This window comes from Canis aureus, chromosome 2, assembly GCF_053574225.1.
Source record: "Canis aureus isolate CA01 chromosome 2, VMU_Caureus_v.1.0, whole genome shotgun sequence".
NCBI lineage: Eukaryota > Metazoa > Chordata > Mammalia > Carnivora > Canidae > Canis > Canis aureus.
This window is the reverse complement of record NC_135612.1, coordinates 14,869,849-14,889,570: the sequence shown is the minus strand read 5'-3', so window position 1 is coordinate 14,889,570 and position 19,722 is coordinate 14,869,849. Positions and strand designations below refer to the sequence as shown.

The window sequence follows — 19,722 nt, the reverse complement described above, 5'->3', positions numbered from 1 at the left end:
AAATCTATTTCTCAACAAAATTATTTTCATTTTCCCAAGCTACCTACATAGAGTTTGGTCAGGTAGCATGGCTAATGTTAGCAGTGACTGGGAAAAAGCCTGGAGTTTAAGACATCATTTTACTGGCACTACAGAGTTATAATTCATTTACTTTTACAGCTCGGGTTCTCATCTGTCACACTTAACTCACTGTCACATCAGTATCTCAAAAAAACCCCAAGCCTCTTAAAAAAAACACATTTACATTTGGACACTGGGGCATGAACCTTAGATGGAATGACTGCAGTCTTTTTCGATGCTGTACATTGTTTAATTTGAAAAATCTTCTAGCTTTTACAAAAGATGTTTGTTTTTCTCTAGGATTGCCAATTCTCTCCTTACCTTGATCAAGCACATGTCTCAAACACGTGGAGAAATTTTAAAATATCATATTAAAGAAACTGAAGTCTTAAAGTCTCTTTACACAAAATATTTCCCCAGAGCCAATAACACAAATTATGGAACTAACAGGAAGTTTTATCTTAATGTAAAATGTATTAAGGCAACTTAAATGGATGTGAAAATATTGGCTTTGGACTCATTACAATTATAACAAATAATATGACCATTAAATATTTAAAAGTCTTGTCAATTCATTTAAAGTTTAGGTGGTCTAAAGTGACTAATATTGAAACTGTACCAGCTCCATACTTCCCATTCTTCCTCAGGTGAATACAGAGGTTAATGACCTAATTATGTGACTAGTGTGCAAAGAGCAAGATGAGACTGATGAATTTTTTGTGTGTGGGGGGAATTTTAACGATCAAGACGTAGAACTTAGGTTTCTCTGTTAAAATTTGAGAAACAAAAATATTAGCCACATTTGGATCCACTGATGTCCCCGGGCTGTGCTTTTCAAGCCATGTTTAATTACTTCTGTCATTACTCATCAACTAAAATTTATATTTCATTTTACAACCTACATTCTCATGTAAATTTAGGCCTTTATTTCAAATGGAACAACTTAATTTTCCTGTGGACCCTTATGCCATTTATTGCCTTGCTGAATACATAATCCACAGCAGATGAGCCAAGGCTTCCCTTTCATGAGAGTTCCTACTAATAACAACAGCAATAATAAGGCACCTGGCATTGTGATAAAGAGTTCTAAAAAAAAAAAAGTGATTTTATTATGAGGGCAAGAAAAACCAAATGAACTATTCATGAATTTCAGAGAAGACCAGTCTTCAATCATGATTGTAGATATTTCATGATACCTCAGTCTCCATCGAGACACAAGGTTGGTAAGTGAGGAAAAGTACCATTTAAAAAATGCTAAGATGAAAAAAAAATGCTAAGATGATAAAGTAAGATCAAAAAGAAGCAGAACATAAAAAATAAAGACATCAAATTAACAAAGGAAAATTACTGAAGTTGTCCTGAATAATGAATTGCTATTTCTGCTGAGGCTCTAAATTTATTAAAGTAGCAAGATCCACTGACATATCTTATTTAAACCTAGTTTTTCCTCTAAAACACCTACATACATAAAGAACATCGATCCTCAAAGATCAAAAATCCTACTATGAATCTAAAAAGTAACAAGATTGTAAATCTAAAAATAAAAAAGATATACTTTTTTTCCCAGAGTAAGAAAACTAAAGGACAGTTCATTTCTTTCCTAACAAAATGAATACAATGAAATTTTTTAGCCTCCTATTTCAATAAATCATAAAAACCTTTAAGGACTTTGTCATCAGATGAACAAGGATTAGCCACTAAACATCAATTAATAGTGATATTTTTTATTAGCCATAATGTGTGCAGGCTTTAAACATTTTGCACGTTACTATAATCCAGCAATTCTTCAATAGTCCAACACTCACCGCCCATTTGAAGCCTGAGATATAAATGTGAAAGTCAAGCCAGGTAGCCCTCATGATGTACAGCATATTTTAATAGGTTGCACAATTTCCTTTTATCAATAACTCTTCAGGCATTTACAAGGTTAAAAATAAATAAATCCATAAGTAAATAATTTTCATAGGCTTTCCTGGTCTGACCGCTATCACTGTTTATCAAAGCTATGGCTCTTAGATGCTCCCATCAAGTTGAAAATGCCTATGGATTGTTATGTAGCTGAAAACAGGGACATGAAGTAAGCAGAATGTACACTGAAATGCTACTTTCCTGTTTTCTTGGTTACTCAAACTGGTGTTCATATCATTTATACTCAAACACAAATATGATTCCCTCTTGCAACTTCACCTGTCCATTTAAATATTTCTGCAAGAGCGAGACAATCTCAGCTCCCCAGAGGACATGCCCTATAACTGAAGGCTGGCTTTGCTTTGTCTTTCATTTTCCTAGAAATGTTAAGTTCAATCTTTTATTTGTGTGTTTGTCTATATGTCTAAACACAGGCACATATGCATGTATACTCTTGTCAACTAGGGCTTTGAAAACAGAATCTTCACAACATTATCATTTATTTTCACTGTGGATATTTAGGCAACTGGAAAACCAATAAACCTCCTCCCGGTCCCATTCAACTGAATATATATATATATATATATATATATATATATATATATATATAAGCATATATAAATATGCTATATATATTTATATATAAGCATATATATAATATATAAGCATATATATATAGCATATTTATACATAGATATATATGTTAGATATATCTGATGTATGTTATATAAACAAATGTCCGTCTTTGAAATAGAAGGCCATATAATCTTGCCAACCAACCCTTTGCTTCATTATCCTGGAGTTCTATTAGTTCTATTAGTTCCCTCCCTTTGATCAGTCCGGAAAGGATCTTGGGAAATTGTCAGCTCACTGGGTAATACATATCAGCAATGTGAAGGCCAATCAATGACCCACAATTCAACATCTTAGAGCTAGCACGCACATGTCATGCCATGCATGCTCTGCTTGAGATCACACTTTGTCCTTTCACTTTGTGCCAACTCATCCAGATTTGCACACTCAAGGACCCCATTTTAAAAATTCAACAAAAGTGGTCACATAAATGTAAAGCTGGTGCTACAGCAAATCCCTGTAGTTATGAGTTATGATGTATAAAAATGTATATGGGAAAATATTGTCAAAATAGCAAGAAAAAAATCATCTCAACATAAAACTTAACTATGGCTCCCTGTATTTTGTGGCATAATCAAATATGTACTGGCATTATGATATCTCTATCTTAAATAAACTTACTACAAATTTTAGGAGTTTAGTTGAGTGAGGTAAAAATAGAGTCTTTTATGGTAGAAACACTCATGTTATTTGCCTTTTGTTCATTGCTGCATTGCGGAATCTCAGAAGCCTTAATTATGAGGTTGACTTGGGAGCATTCCCAAATAACACAGATTTGGGAGTATAAACAGTGGTAAGGATTTTTAAAAGAATTATATATTTCCTTTGAAAATATGTAAACATCTATTTTTTTCAAAGATATATACATAATAATTTGAAATGAGCCATCAAAGAAAAGCCATTGAGGTGACTCACAGTTGAGAGAGTCAATGACCAAAAAAGTTTGCATGTTTTGCGGGTTTTAAAAAAAACAGCTATTTATTATCAGGATATGAGGTCTTTGGAGAAAGAACCTGATAATTGTTAAATAATGACTTTTTTTTCCTATGTCAGACTGACTGTGTGAGATACTTAAAAATGTGTTAATCTGTTTCTCCAGCGTTTCTTAAATTAAAGCACTTAGAGGTTTTCACTGATGCATTTTTAATGTGTCATCCAAGGTGTCAGGTTTAACTACGCCCTGCAGACTTAGAGTTGAAAGTGTTCTCTAGTTTAAATTAACAATATCCTTGCCAAAAGTCTTATTAAAAATTGCTTCATTCACCAGTGAATAAAGTGTTTTATAGTTCATTAAAATTATGCTAAGTGATTATAATAAAATCTTTATAAAAAAGATATATTACTAAAAAAATAAGCCATCAAGTAACAGAAGATATGCTAATGAGACATGATCACATAGTCCATATTATATTATTCAAAGGATGAACTCTTCTTAAAACATCTCTAAACTGTTATTGTTGAGAATATGAATTGCAGTGTGTATATCTTTATACCATCACAATGGTTACATCTCATGTAATTAAAGTGATTTATTGAAAGCACATAAGTTTATTACCACACTCACCAATAAACTAATTCTTCTACCTTAAAACACATACACACACAATGTAGTGTAAAATCATTTCTGCTTACTGGCTGTCTGATAGAGGTAATTGTTTCATTATTTTTTCTATTTTTTGTCTGACCCCACAAAATTTATTCACAAAACACATATACATCTTCTCTTCTGAGCTCATGAAACTTTCTTGTTGAATAATTTAACCTTAGAATAAATTATCAATGATAAGCTTCTTCTAAAGAATAAAATATTGCAATAATTCAAAGCATTACCATTTCTCTGCCAAAATGCATTTTGTCATGTAAGTATAACTCTTTGACCAGGATAATTATTCAGTTGCCTAAGTTTAGGTAGACATTGATCCCTTTCTTCTTAAAATAACATTTTTCTTTAACAGCTGAGTGTGGGGCAGGATTACAAATATGCAGGATGGAAAGTATGCTTGTGGAAAACCAGAATGAGAATTTTAAAGGATGCTATCCCCAGAAGAGGAGATATGATGGAATTCATAATTATTTACTGGTTAACATACCGTTCAAATGTAACATGTATTTTATACATTCTTGCTTCTCAGATGCAAGTTTAGGTGCATTTCTTTTCCTACTTGTTGTTGGATGGTAACACAATTACTCTAAATAATACGTAAGTCAGTTTGAACAGCAATAATAATTCCCTGCCCTCAAGTTGGCTACTCAACTCATTTTCAGTAGTATATACAACCCCACATTATAAGAGTGCCACAAATAGTGTAATTTCCATTGAAAGAGTCAATTATTGGCAAGATGATGAAAATGATGAGCAGATATTTAAATAATGAGAAATCCCATGAGCTGACTCCCTTGTATACAGGGGAGATGTGCATATTTTAAGAATACCAATGTCAAATTAGTTTTCTCTCTCCATGGTTAAGTCGCCGTCATAAACAAAAGAAAACAACAAGAAGAAAAACTCTGTACTACAGCAAATATCTAGCAACGTTATCTGGCTACAGCTAACTCTTCGCCACAAAGTTCATAATTCTCAAATTTTGTAATCACCATTGGTACCACAGACAGGCTGCATATCAAAGCCCCGCTACAGAAAAGCAGGAGACCTCATTCTCATAAATCAAGATTCCAAAGATGAAAATGACCTGTTTATATGAAAAATTCCCCTTTGACTTTGAGGACAGTTGTATCAAATATAAAATACCTATATGTAAATGTAATGCAAATAAATTATAACCTTTTTCCAAAAATGGAAGAGGGAATATTACATAGTATAGTCACTCATCCCTTAGTTTCTTCTGAAGCACAATTTGCGTGAACATCATCCTTCCTCCTTCAAACCCTGGAGGAGGGAACTGGGGAAGCAATTTCAGTGTGTGTGAAGGACGGCGGACTATGTGGTCATGGAAGTCACACACTTTCCCTTGATTTTGAATTTAACACTCTCACCTTGTAACGTTAATATGGAAGAACACAGCAAAGGTTTTAGGGGACAGTGAGGATTTGAATGAATTATCAGGTGTTCAGTATGTTCCCATAGAAAAAAACCAAATGAGTGAACTGATTTTCCCTTACTCGGCATTCAATAATCCCACTAAATTTTCTAAAACTGAAAATCCTTTAGGCTAAAAACCCAAAAGACATTTTACCACACGAACTAAAAATAATCTGCCAAGTACCCCAGTAAGTGCAGAGCTAGCACTCGAAGAATTCTATATCTTCAACGGCGAGCCAGAAAAATGTACCAGTATGAATGTACAAATGGATCAATAATAAATTAAAACTTCAAGAATTTTAGATGTAAAAATAGTATTGAATAGATGTTTATTATTCATTTTAATTTTTTTCTGTCAACCAAAAGATGTGGATTTATGTTTACTTAATTTAGCATTAAAATTACATTTAAATGTGAATTAAATAAGTTATTTAAGGAAGAATCTATATATTTAGTCTTTCTTTCATACTACAATAAAATGGATCATTCTCATGGGCAGCCTGGGTGGCTCAGCAGTTTAGTGCCGCCTTCGGCCCAGGGTGTGATCCTGGAATCTCAGGATCGACTCCTACTCCTACGTCGGGCTCCCTGCATGGAGCCTGTTTCTCCATCTACCTGTGTCTCTCCCTCTCTCTCTCTCTCTCTCTCTTTCATGAATAAATAAATACAATCTTTAAAAAATGGATCATTCTTACTGATCAGTACTAATACTGTATAATATCCTGCTCTAGCATTATGTCTTAACTACATCTGGAAGAGAAAATATTGATGTATATTAATGAATTATATCATTTTTACACAGGTATGTCATAGTATAGACACAGAATGAGGAAAGCCAAATTACATGACTTTAAAAATATATATACTTTTCACATAACACTAATTTTGAAGTAAAATTACAAAGAAAAATGTGTAATACAAACATGAAGAGTACAAACATTTCTTTAAAGAACCTTTGAAACTGTATTTTGGTCAATATAAAACACAGTGAATACTAAGTCAGAAGTACTCAGCAACTTTCTTTAATAAATGCCTTTCACTTTATTAAAATATAAAGGCGATTTTTAATGTGACCCTGACCTTTTTGTAAGAATTATCTTTCAGTCATTAATACTTTAAGAATTGAGAAGAAACTGTACAGTAAGAAATACTTGTTAAAGCAAATTATGACAATATCATAAATACAAAAACAATTTGATGTACTTTCTTAATTCACAGTAATAAAAATGACAAAATTAAAACAAAATTTAAGTAATAGCATGATTCAATCAGAATGGAAAAAAATTGTCATGTTCCAGGGTCTAAAAAAATTACTATTAAAAATGAATACTGACTTTTTAAATAGAAATTTGAAGAAAGAAGATCTTTACAAATAGCATCCCTTTATCTCGAGGAGTATTCATATAAAAGTCCGTTTCATCTTGATATTTATTTGTGTCCAAGAATGATACTACCACTGAACAAATGAGAAGTTTAGTTTATATCTTATATATTTTACAAGTTATAAGAAGAGCCAGGTCTTTTTAGTTACAGGAACCATAAACTCCTCTCACTCCCAAGAGCCATCTATTTCTTGAAGTGAGAAGAGGCCATGATGGAAAACTCTTCTTATTATAGACTCCAAAGATGTAGCACTAGAGGGATTTTGAGTTTAGAAAATCTCGGACTCAATTTTCATGAACAAAGACAGAGAGTCACATGAATCTTCCTTCTCTCTGGAGTGGTCTCTACCCAACCATTTTATTCCTGATCTGGAGCAAAGACATTTTCTAGACCCTGTGGCACACAGAACAGAAACTGGATGCTGCGAATGATGCTGAGAAGGGACCAGGCATTAGCAAGAGGGTGATGTGGATGTGAGTGATCAGTGTGATTTCTAGCTACTTAAGAGGCATTCCATGATTTGCTTAAAGTTGATGGGAAAAAAATAACAAGAGTGGATGAAATCCTGGAGTACAGTGTGAAGAGGTGTGAGAGAGATTTGGAATGCAGCTGATAGTTCTTCTCAACAAGAAAAGCTGAAAGATCACATGCTAAGCCATTACCTTACTTGATCTTTTCCAGCTCTTCCTCATTAGCATTGTCTGTAAACAAAATAAAGCATTTTCATTATCTTATCACTCAAGTACAGGATAGGGCGGCCAGTGGTTTTCTAGAGGTAACTTAACATTTAAACAGCAGTTTCCAACAACCAGTTTACAAGACAAAAATTGTTTATCACATACACACAGCTAGAAGAAGCACCTTTAACATTCAAGCAGTCTTTCTGGTGAGAGTTCATTTGCTTTATTCTTTTGTAGAAAGAAATGAGACAGTATTTTTAAAACGAATGGAAATTTGAGATATCTTAATTATTGGTGGGGGGAAAAAAACCTAATTGAGTCTCATGATTGGCAATTGTTCCTTTTGGTGATGGAAGTTGAGTATGTACAGTGACTTTACCAGCTAACTTTTCTCTTCAAACATGTTCGTAAGTTTGTTCCTTTGGTGGCATCTTAGAACTATTTGTTTCCAGTTAATCTTTAACTATATTGGTGTCTACTAATACTTTTAGTTCTGAAAAATGCTACATTAGTAGATCTTCCTGCTAAATGTTTAGCCATAGCATACCTTTTACATCAGTTTTTTGGATTTGATGTTGGTTTTTTTTTGTTTTGTTTTGTTTTGTTTTTGGTCTGTGTGTTTCATAGTAAGTAATTATGGCTACAAGTTTTACTTAAGGTTAATGCAGATCTGTAATGAGTGCCCAAGATCAGTGCTCTCTTGCATAAAGATCTTTTATTTACTCTCCAGTTTTAAATTTTCTTCAGTGAACACTGAGGTATTAACTTCTTGATTAACCTCTTTACCCTCTCTTATCTTTAAGGCCAATCAAGTGGAGAATAGGGAATATTTGGAGCAAATAATATAGCTTGTAGAAATGCTTGTCATATTTGTACCTCAAGGAAGCATACTGGTGCTTTTAAGAACTGTATCTCCTTCATCAAAACTCACTATAAAACAGGACCATTTCAGAAACTACTCATAAATTACAAAAAAACAACACAGAAAAGATTTTACTATAAGATTAAGTCATATAGAAGACAACCTTTGGCCTAAACCAAGACAATGGAATTATGTAGAGGTTCTACAGTAGGAAATGAGAAAAATCATAAAATTATCAATGATAAGGATTCATTCCTTTTCTTTGTAGATAGTGGTTTTATAGGTTATATTTTTCCTGTGTTAAATATTGACCAAAATATGGAAGAGTGATAGTTTTCCTAAGGTCACAGTTATTCCTTATTTTTTTAGTGGAGCCAGGAAACAGCAAAGCATTGTTATCAAATACTATTTATAGAAATATTTTATATGTTTTCTAAGTACTGATGTGCAACAAAACCCACTATTGGGTTGAGGAGATGGCCATGTAGTGGCCATATAATAAATGTTGTTGATCTTAAATGAGTTATTGTCATCATCATCAGCATCACTACCACCACCTCCACCACCACCTTCTCTATTATCTCTGAAAGGCAGTTGGAAGCCAAACTGTGTCATGGAATGCCATATTCAGAAAAACTGCCAGTAGGAGTCAGACAATAAATGTTCAACTTTCTCAGAAAGCAGAGTTTCAATGAACAAAGAATGATAATTCCTAGAGATAATGTTTCGAGTCAAATCAAGTGAGAACAATTAAGATAAATAAGCCTAAAAGTAAACTCTTGTAATTCATGGCCACTTATTATCATCATCTACTTTCTAAGAATCTTCCTAAATTCCATTCTGTAAGATATGTTATACTATGATAAAGGGGCTCAGAACATGAAGAAGAGTTGAATCTCAGGGCAACACTACTCAGTATTACACAGATTCACTACTGCTGCTCAAAACCATATCCCCTGACTCAGAGCCACTGCATACAATAAACCTTCAAGACATAAAGCTAACTATAGGGTTGGTATTTTTCCTCTCTCTCAAAATTGGTTTTACAAATCAACTGCATGGTATCATTTCTCAGAACTGAGACATTGACATAAACAAAAAGTCAATCATTTCCCTGAGTATAAATGTGAGAAATCTGGCAGTTATGGGGACAAATTGATTATTTTCCTGATTTGGTTCCTAGAATTCTATTATTGGATCCAGTGACTCTCAAAATGTCCCTAGATTTTTAAAATTATTATTATTATTTTTTCATCATGATAAGTGTACTCTGTAATCTCCATCCCCTATTTCACTCATCCCCCTACCCAGCTCCCCTCTGGCAACCATTAGTTTGTTCGCTAGAGTTAAGAGTCTGTTTCTTTATTTGTCTCTCTCTCTCTGTGTTTTTTCTTTGCTCATTTGTATTGTTTCTTAAATTCCACATATGAGTGAGATTATATGGTATTTGTCTTTCTCTGACTTATTTTTGTTTAGCATTGTACTCTCTATAGCTCTGTGTTGTTGCAACTGGCAAGATTTCATTTATTTATATGGCTAATATTCCACTGTGTGTGTGTGTGTGTGTGTGTGTGTGTGTGTATCACATCTTCTTTATCATTCATCAAACAAAAGATATTTGAACTGCTTCCATAGTTCAGCTACTGTAAATAATGCTGCTATAAACAAGGGGTGCATGTATCCCTTTGAATTAGTGTTTTGTATTTGGGGGTAAACATCCAGTAGTTGGATTACTGTATTATACGGTGGTTCTATTTTTAACTTCTTGAGGAACTTCCACACTGTTTTCCAGAGTGGTTGCACCAGTTTGCATTTCCACCATCTGTGCAAGAGGGTTCCTTTTTCTCTACATCCTTGCCAACACTTCGCTTTTTCTTGTGTTTTTAATTTTAGCCATTCTAACAGGTGTGAAGTGATAACTCATTGTAGTTCTGATTTGCATTTCCTTGATGATGAGCGATGTTGACCATATTTTCATGTGTCCGTTGGCCACCTGGATGTGTTCTTTGAAAAAAATGTCTGTTCATGTCTCTGTCCATTTTTTAAATTAGATTATTTGGCTTTTGGGTGTTGGATTCTTTATATATTTTGGATACTAGCCCTTCATAGGATATGTCATTTTCAAATATATTTTCCCATATCATAGGTTGCCTTTTAGTTTTGTTGATTGTTTCCTTCTCTGTACAGAAATTTTTTATTTTGATGTAGTCCCAGTAGTTTAATTTTGCTTTTGCTTTTATTTCCCTTGCCTTAGGAGACATATCTAGAAAAATGTTGCTACAGCTGATGTCAGAGGCATCACTGCCTGTGTTCTCTTCAAGGATTTTTATGGTTTCAGGTCTCACAGTTAGGTCTTAAGTCCATCTTGAGTTTATTTTAGTGTATGTGAAGAAAGTAGTCCCTAGATTTTATAACAAGATTTCTGCTTCTTGAGCCACGCCAACTAGCTAAATAATGGGTTTAAGTATCCCACTCCCAAGTTTTCTTTTCTTTTTAGATGGTTGGGTTAAGCTAGATTCAATAAAACTGTAAACAGTAGAAAAGTAAAAAAAAAAAAAAAAAAAAAGGTGAATTTAACAAACATAGTATTACTACTGTTACCCTTGCTATCTGTGAGATATTATAAAAGAAAGATTGTTTGGGAAATGTTAAAGATAGGTGATTAAGCAAATTATAGAAAAATAAGATTTACATTTTGCTCTATGATCTTAACTTCAGCTGAGAAACATATGAATTTGTTTTTGAAACCATCATTATCTAATATTATTACAGGACAGTCAAACTTCTTCATTTGCAGCTCAACTTTCTTTGAAGCCAGTGAAAGAAGTAGCAGAAAATATGGTCTGTGATAAAGCTATAGAATTGATTATATTTTTATGACATTTCACAATCTCATTCAATTTTTTAGCTTTATTTTTTGTTGTAGTATTTTTAAAGGTGATTATATGGCTACTAAAAATATAAAAATAATCACAAAATAGCTAGATATTATAGTATAGACATATTATAAAACATTAAATTTTTATAGATGGATTTTTTTAATGTTAGCTATAAAATAATTGAGAAAAATTTGCAAAATAAATCAACATGAAAAAGGTATTTTGTAAAATTTGCTAAAGGCCAATGAGGGTCAATTCATATGTTTCTTTCAATCTTCTATTTTTTTAGCTTTAGCCAAGCAATTTGTAGGTCTAGGTTGTATCTAAGAGAGTGTGTAACACAAATTAACTCACTTTTATTTCACAAATTCTCCAATGAAGAAAGCTGTGGATTGAACTCTGCTAGAAAAAGAGCCAGAAAGAACTCAAACACACTATCAGACCAAAATACTATATACAGGACACACATGTATGCACTACACACTTTTGTAGGTTCAAAAACAAGACATGCATTCAAAACAGAAATGACAGCTGTGTCATGCAACTCATCAGCATGCCCCTACCCCCCATGAAGATTGTGGTTTCTCATACACACAATGCTGGAAACTTAAAAAAATACGTATCTCTATATAGCTGTTCACATCTGAGATTTTTTTTAAAGACTCATTGATGAACTCAATGGAGAAGATTTTAGTATAAGCAATTTTGAAATACTTTTGCTATTACTCATACTATACTGCTTAAATTGCTGTAATTAGACATTGCATGTTTTAGAGGCTTTAGTAGATTCAGTAGGCTGATAGGATTTTCAACTCATTCTTCAGTTTTACTGATTTCCAGAACTGGCAATCCACACAAGGAGAAATCATCCCAACTGCATTATTCATGGAATATACTGTCAGTATTAAGAGTGTATAAAAAAAACCTCACAAGATAACTGTTTTAGAAACTTTAGCACTTTGTGATGCTAAGTACTCTGTATTTCCAGTTAATTTATTCCTACTTTTGATAGCATTTTCTTAACATTAATGTTCTATTTCCTATTTGATTGTTAGAATTTGTTACTAGCTCTTGAAACTCATGTCTTCCATTCCTTATTTTAACACATATAAAATATTTAGCAAAGTTTTGTAAATACAAGCACAAGTCTAAACACATGGTTCTTGGACTAAAGTCTTAAATCCCAAAAGCTTAAAATAGATTATTTCTGTCCTAATAATCAAAGAGAATAGAACCCTTATAATTTTGCTGGGTGAGGATCAATGCAAAAATCATCCTCTATTGCTTTCCTATACATTGTGCTAAATATTAAATGGAATTATGAAGCATTTAGTAACTGATATCTGTCCTGCTGCATTTTGAGTCTGAATTTTTCTAAATAAGATTTGTTCCTGGATAATTTGTGAAAGCTTGGCATATCATTTTCACAGCAGCAATATGTTACATATTTCAGGAATATAAAAATTTAATTTAAAGATACATTGGATTTCTAATTGTTTTTAACTAAAAAACTTCAAATATATTCCAGGGAAACATATGGAGCTAATACTAGACATGTTACAAAATGGAGGAAATACAGTAACATGCTTCTAATGCCTTGTCATCATTAAATGTCATCATAGAAAAAAATACAGATCAATTTTAAGCAGATTATCATTAATGTACTAATTTTAAGAACTCAAAATGAAATTAAATGATCATTTAATATTGTTTGTGACAACCTCAGGAATTTGAATACTGAAGAAAGAAAAAAAAAACCTTAAAATACCTTTCCCTGGATCTTTGAGGTATCCCTTCAAATCCTCACAGACATTCATCTGCAACTCATTGAACAATGCATTGGTACAGAAAGCTGGACTAGCTTTGAGGGCAGTCATCAAAAGAAAGGTAATTAGAGGCAATAATATATATATATATATATATATATATATATATATATATATATATATATTTTTTTTTTTTTTTTTACCAGAAGTGATAGGATAGAGAATGCAGATGAGGTGAAGTATGTTAGCTAGAACAAGTGCAAGTGACTGCAAAGAAAGCCTGGACTTGAGAGAAGGTGAGCTCTGCTGGAGTTTGTATGGCTGGGGCAGAGGTTAAGGTGAGGGAACATATGGTGCCTATTGGAGAGCTTTAAGGTCTCTCATCAGAAGTTTCCATTTAATTAGAGAAATAAACACAGGTCACTGAAAGCTTAGAAGAAGAATAAAGAGGACATTATAGAACATGGCACAATGCTTATAGATGATCAATAAAGAGATTTTGATCCTTGACTAGCCAACAAATGGTCCTCGTTAAGAGTCTCAAAAATCTCATAATTAGTGTTGTTTTAGAGACCGTTTTAGAGACCTTAATAAATCAGCTATAAAACTGCCATCGAGACCAAAGCAAACAAACAAACAAAAAGTAAATTTATGTCTTTTTTAGAAATTATCATCTTGTGAGCACGTGCTTAGAAACCCCGATTCAAATCTAGGACATCAGATTAGCAAGGATACTGTAAATGCCACCAGAATTTCCGGTAGGGGATCTTTCATAATTCCTTCTCTGCCCTTGAGTCAGTTCACTTCTCTACAACCAACCCCATGCTCCCAGCTATTGATCACATCCACAAGGACAAGTAAGTGAAACCACAAGGGACACCTTTCTTTCCACTCCCCAGGTGTGACTGAGGTCAGGATGGTCACCAGCCAGAAGCTGGCTCTGGTATAGGCTGAAAGTGTTGTGCTTTTCTGAGGCCCTGAGTCCTTGCTAAGTTACTGCTTCTCTGGTGAAGAAGAGAGAAGCTAGGTGAAAGTCAATGCTGGCATGGGAAGGGAGAAGACATCCTTTTTCAATTGCCACAGAAGAGTGAATTCAGTGCTATTTGGGACTCTGATGATGGGGGACATGAAGTAAGGCAGTGAATGAAAAATACTTGGCAGTAAAGGATTTCTTCCAGAAAGCTAAAGTAGCCAAAGGGATTTGAATCAAGAAAATAGCATGAAGATTTCAGGAAGAACTCTTTGTCTTAAGGGTGAATGGGGTTGGAGAGATACAGTGAGGAAAATAGAAAAGGAAGAAAAGATGAACAATACCAGATTTTTAATGAGCAACTGTTTTTTTTCGTGTAATCCACCTGTTTTCCTCCTATTCATGTTTGATAAATCCCTGATGATTAGCAATCAGGCACTGTAATACTTTTATTAAAGGGTGTTTTTCTAATGAGAAAGACATTGTGCTGAAATAATAAATTTGAGCAACTATGGAGATTGAAAGATTTTTACAAGAATTGTTAAATAATGTTGGGAACCATTTTGCCTGTGCTGACACTCATTTCTGTGCAATTTAGAACAACTCAGCAGCTTCACCTTGGTCCTAATTTGATCTCTCAAACCCCAGTTTGATGTTAGAGCATTTAGTAAATATCCCTCTTATGCAAAAATTCAGCAGACCTCCCATCATCAAATCACCCAAATAACTATACCAGCCGCCATATCCTTCTAATTTCAAGTTGCATTGGCAGTTTGGATGGTTTGGGGTACATAAATAAGACTGAGGGCACTTAGGTATTTTCATTTACAAAGTGCTGTTCTTCATTAAAATAACAAAGAATCTGAAAACTAGATTCTATCATTAAGTTTTGTTGATTTTACCTCTTATCGGTAAACCTGCTGATTTCTTTCCATTTCTACCTCAGGCAATCCTAATACAAACTTCCATCATCTTCTACTAGGACTTTTGAGATAATTGGTCCTAATTGGTCCCCAAGTATCCATTCTCATCCTTCCATCTATTTTCCACAATGTAGCTACACAGCTATTTTCAAAAGGCAAAAATGATTATGCCACTTCCTATTTCTCTTTCTCAAGACTTCCCCTTGCTCTTTGGAGAATGACAACAAACCTTAACATGGCCAACAGTCCCTACACAGTCTGGGTATCTCCTTTCCACTGCCACCATGTATCACGATCTCCCACATTCTTCTTTATTCCCAGCTTGTTTAAACTCCAGGACTTTTTTCAATTCCTGGAGTGTGCCAGATTCCTTTGGCCATGGGGCTTTTGCACATGCTCTTTCCTCTGCTTGAAATACCTTCTCTCCTCCTGTTTTTTTTTTTGTCTTATTAACTCCTATTCACAAGTCACACCTCAAGTCCCTTTTGGCTTCCTTCGAGAATTCCTGTCCCCCTAAGTGGAACAAATTCTACTGCACTTGTATTTGCTTTTAACGGCAACATGCACCTCTCTTTCACAGCACTCAAAACAGTCGTCATTTTAAATTTCCTTCAGTAATTACTCGATTCCTGAGTTCTCCACTGAATAGAAGTTATAGTATTCTAAGGGTCTTACATAGAAGCTGGCTTACAGTAGGCTTCACTCAATACTAGGATTATTTGGATAAAGCAATAAGCAAACACATAATTTATTCCTATGTATGGATTAGCCAGCTAGGATATACTCCTTGGCTTATACGGGGTGATGTATTGTACTGTACTGTATACTTGTACTGTATGTATTCGGAATTGGTGACTTCTAAAATGATGGGCTTCTATTTCTAAATATTCTCTGTAAAAAAAATTTCCTCACTTACCCTTCCTTTTGTACACATGGGCCTATGCATATACACACTTACATGTTTTTTTGTTTGTTTGTTTGTTTGTTTTTATGGTGCTAAGTAAGTTCTCCCAGTAGGTATTTGGTAGTACTTGTTAGAAAAGATAAATTTATTCCTCACTGAATTAAGTATGGACACTTGTATTGTACTTAGCAAATACAACACATGAATATCTGTGCTTGTTGCTTAATTTTTAAAAAGGACAGAGAAAAATATTTGTTGAAAGGTTGACTTTTTCAATGAGTTTAAAACAGTTCCAAATTTGAAGTTGGGATTCACTATTTTAATCTACAATCTAGGGAAAAATGTCAATAATACCTTTCCAGCAGACAACATGTACCAACTTTAATCATGCATTATTCTAAGACAGCAATACACATATTGCTGAAATCGGGTATTGGGGCTTGCCTAAAAAATTATGTTTACTCCTAAAATGTGTTATAATCAAAACTAGTGAGAGTAGCTCCTAGTACATGAAAGCACCCTGAATCTAATAAATAATCTCTGGTCAATTGTGGCAGAAAAGTGCGCTGGCAAGCATACCGATGCAGGTCAAACCTGATATTTTTTAATGTCACTTCAACATGCTGGAGTAATTGGCTCCTCTGTATCCCTTGTCAGTTTCTCACAGCAGCATGGTGTGCAAGGAAGCACAGACAGCCAGTGCTGGAAAATGGGTAACACCGATATGGAAGCCCATCAAGAAGATGAAAAGTACTCACTTATCATTCAGCAAACAAATACCAGAAAGCAGGAACTCTATTATAATTTCACCTCATTTTCTTTGTTATGGTACACCTGACAATACCGTCAAAATAGTAGAGTCTGGATACCTCAATGTGGAATTCCAAATATTCCATTCAATAGCAAATGTATTCCCTGAATGAATACTACCATTTGCCTAAAACATAACATGTCTGAAAGTGGGAAATGAAATTATAATAAAAGATGCAAATGTGTCCCTTATTTACAACAAGAGGTTCTGATCGGGAGTATAGAACAGGAAATTTGAATTGAAAAGATATAAAACGCAGGGACTAGTGATACCCAGGATACTTACAGAAACAAAGAACAGGCCAGATTTTCATATGCTGCTTCTCTTTATTATCACCTCTGGGTTCAAAGAAGGCTCAAGACATTCCACCAAGTGAGAGCAAGAAAGCACTCCTAGTAGGCTGTGGGGGAACTTACCACATCCCTGTGTTCTCCTTCTTTAGGGGTAAGGATGACGGAGAGCAAAATGATTCCAAGGTAATGGTCAGGATAATGGGGATCTTTCAGTGTTAGGGTCACATCTGTGGGCCTGTGATATAAAATATTAAGATTGTCAACAGTTGTTAAATGGATAAGCTAAACATATATTTTATGCTGACAATTTATCATTTTTAAGAAAAAAAAACAATTTTGTCTTCTTTTACTTTCCTGGTACAATTTCTGTTGTTATTGAAATATCATCAATGTACTAGGTTATCCGATCAATTATGGACCAACTGGGTGTACTCGGATTCACTACATATGTCTCAACCCTTCCTAGGGAACCAGGAGACCAAGAAACTATAACAGTATTGGGAAATCTACAAGTCCTTTCTTTATGATCTCAAAACACACAGAGAGCAAAGCCAGCTATTTTCTACAAATTTGAAACTAACAAGTAAATGAGGGTCATTTACAGACCACTACATGATTTAGAGTAAACAGATGAGTGGGAAAAGAGGAAAAGATAAAATATAATTTGCCGAACATATATCATAGACATAATTTTTTTTAAAATATGTTACTATTTTTACAGATTCCAAGGTTTAAAGTAATGCTTCTATATGTTTTGGCTGTGTAAACCTATGCCTAACCATTTTTTAGGTCCAGAAACACAAGGAAATCAATACTTAAAAGAGTTGGTGAATACTTAGAAATCTTTAGAATTAAGTTTGAGGAAGAGACTATGAGTTACTTAGTATTACCCAAACACGCTTGTACAAATAATACAAAACACACATTCAACTGACAATGCGTGGGTAATATCTTATTCCCATATTTCAACTAAACAAATATTTCAACATCAACAAATGCATGTTAAGTTTTGTAGTATATATGCATGTACGATATACACAGATATATTTTTATATATAATTTGATTTGGTTCATTTTGTTGAACAAACAGGGGTTCGTGGCATCCATAAACTTAAGGGACTGGGCAATATACAATACCAAATTTGAATCTCTAAATGTTGGCAAATTAGGGATGTTCCCTTACTTGTTCAGGCATTTATTCTTTTCATTCAGAAAACATGTATTAAACACATGAAATACCACGTACTGTGCTAAGTTCCGGGTAAAAAACAGACATCAATTTCAAAGACAGTATCATTATCTTCCAGGAGCTTAACAATTAGTAAATGATATAGTAGGAATCTAGTATTGGGGAGAGACCTTGGTGGGGAAAGCTTGTTCGAGTAGGAATTTTCAATCCTGTCTGCATGTCAGAATCCATTGGGGAGCTTTAAAAAAAGTGCATATTCCCCAATTCTACCCATATGACCTTGGTTCTATAGATCAAGGGTGGGGTGTGGAAATTTATGTTGTTTGTAAAGCTCATGAGTGATTTTCCCATACAATCAGGATTAAGAACCACAGATACTTTTTATTACTAAGATATTATAATGCTAGAAGACTCTTTCACATGATACTTAATTTACCAAGTCAAGGAATAATGTTTTTTTTTTTCAAGGAATAATGTTATGAAAAAATGAACAGTTTTCCGACCTCAGAGGTTTTAACTAAAACATGGAAAATTAGATGGATTACACACATGTTGTAATAGTTGTGATACAAATTGCTTCACTATCAATTTAGTTACATTAATCATGGTGGTTTGGCAGTAACAATTTGTTCCTTTTAAGAAATTCATGTTAAGCTTTATAAAATATATGTATATACTATACATACATACATGTTTTTACGTGGGGTTACAGTTTGATTTGGTTCATTTTCCTGTAATGATTTCATATAAAATTAAAAGAAAAAACTTCATTATATTTTTATAATGATTACATGATATTTAAGAACATTTGCAATTGCTTTATGACAATTATCTATTATTTTCTTTCAAAGTAAAACCTTAGTGAATTATATAGTAGCGTAAGTATTTATATGGCTACTACTGTTATCCATTTATCTGCAACCAGAGACTATTGATTTATACACAGAATGTAATGGTTTCTACTAGCATGTGATTTTAAAAGTAATAATTTGATGTTTATGTGGTTTCGAGAGGAGAAAATAGTTAAATACATAAAATAAGTAACGTGGCAAAATAAATACCAAATGCTTGTATATAATCTTTTTATTTTCTTAATCATATAATATTTTTCCCGTTTAAAGTTATTTTTCATCAATGATTTATCTTTAATAGAGAACAAGAGAAATTTATGCTCTGTGATTAAATCCAGCAATTTGCATATCCTTTAGCAGAGGTCTACAGAGAAAATAACTGTGGCCTTTTTAAAAGAACACCACAATCCATTGTACTTGGAGCTCAGTTTTCATGATAATGGACTACATAAAACACCATCTAGGACACGTCCTTTCCTGTGGTGAGGTAGGGGAGCCGGCAATCACCTACACTCTAGCATTAGGTCAGCCCATGCCAAGCTCTAGGTTGAAATGGAGACCAATCTTTTG

The 19,722-nt window shown here is 33.6% G+C and overlaps 1 protein-coding gene across 18 annotated transcripts in view; it reads right to left on the bottom strand.

Moving 5' to 3' along the window:
- MCTP1 (multiple C2 and transmembrane domain containing 1) overlaps positions 1–19,722 on the bottom strand; it is a 536,343-nt gene that overhangs the window by 213,895 nt on the left and 302,726 nt on the right. For 9 of the 18 annotated variants that reach the window (XM_077864453.1, XM_077864460.1, XM_077864400.1 and 6 more), the window contains 3 exons: positions 17,236–17,347; positions 11,800–11,847; positions 7,687–7,725 (listed from right to left, as the gene is read on the bottom strand). In XM_077864453.1, coding sequence (XP_077720579.1) covers positions 7,687–7,725; positions 11,800–11,847; positions 17,236–17,347 — 199 coding nt within the window. The remainder of the gene's footprint in view (positions 1–7,686; positions 7,726–11,799; positions 11,848–17,235; positions 17,348–19,722) is intronic. The other 9 variants (XM_077864372.1, XM_077864429.1, XM_077864407.1 and 6 more) reach the window with 2 other exon arrangements.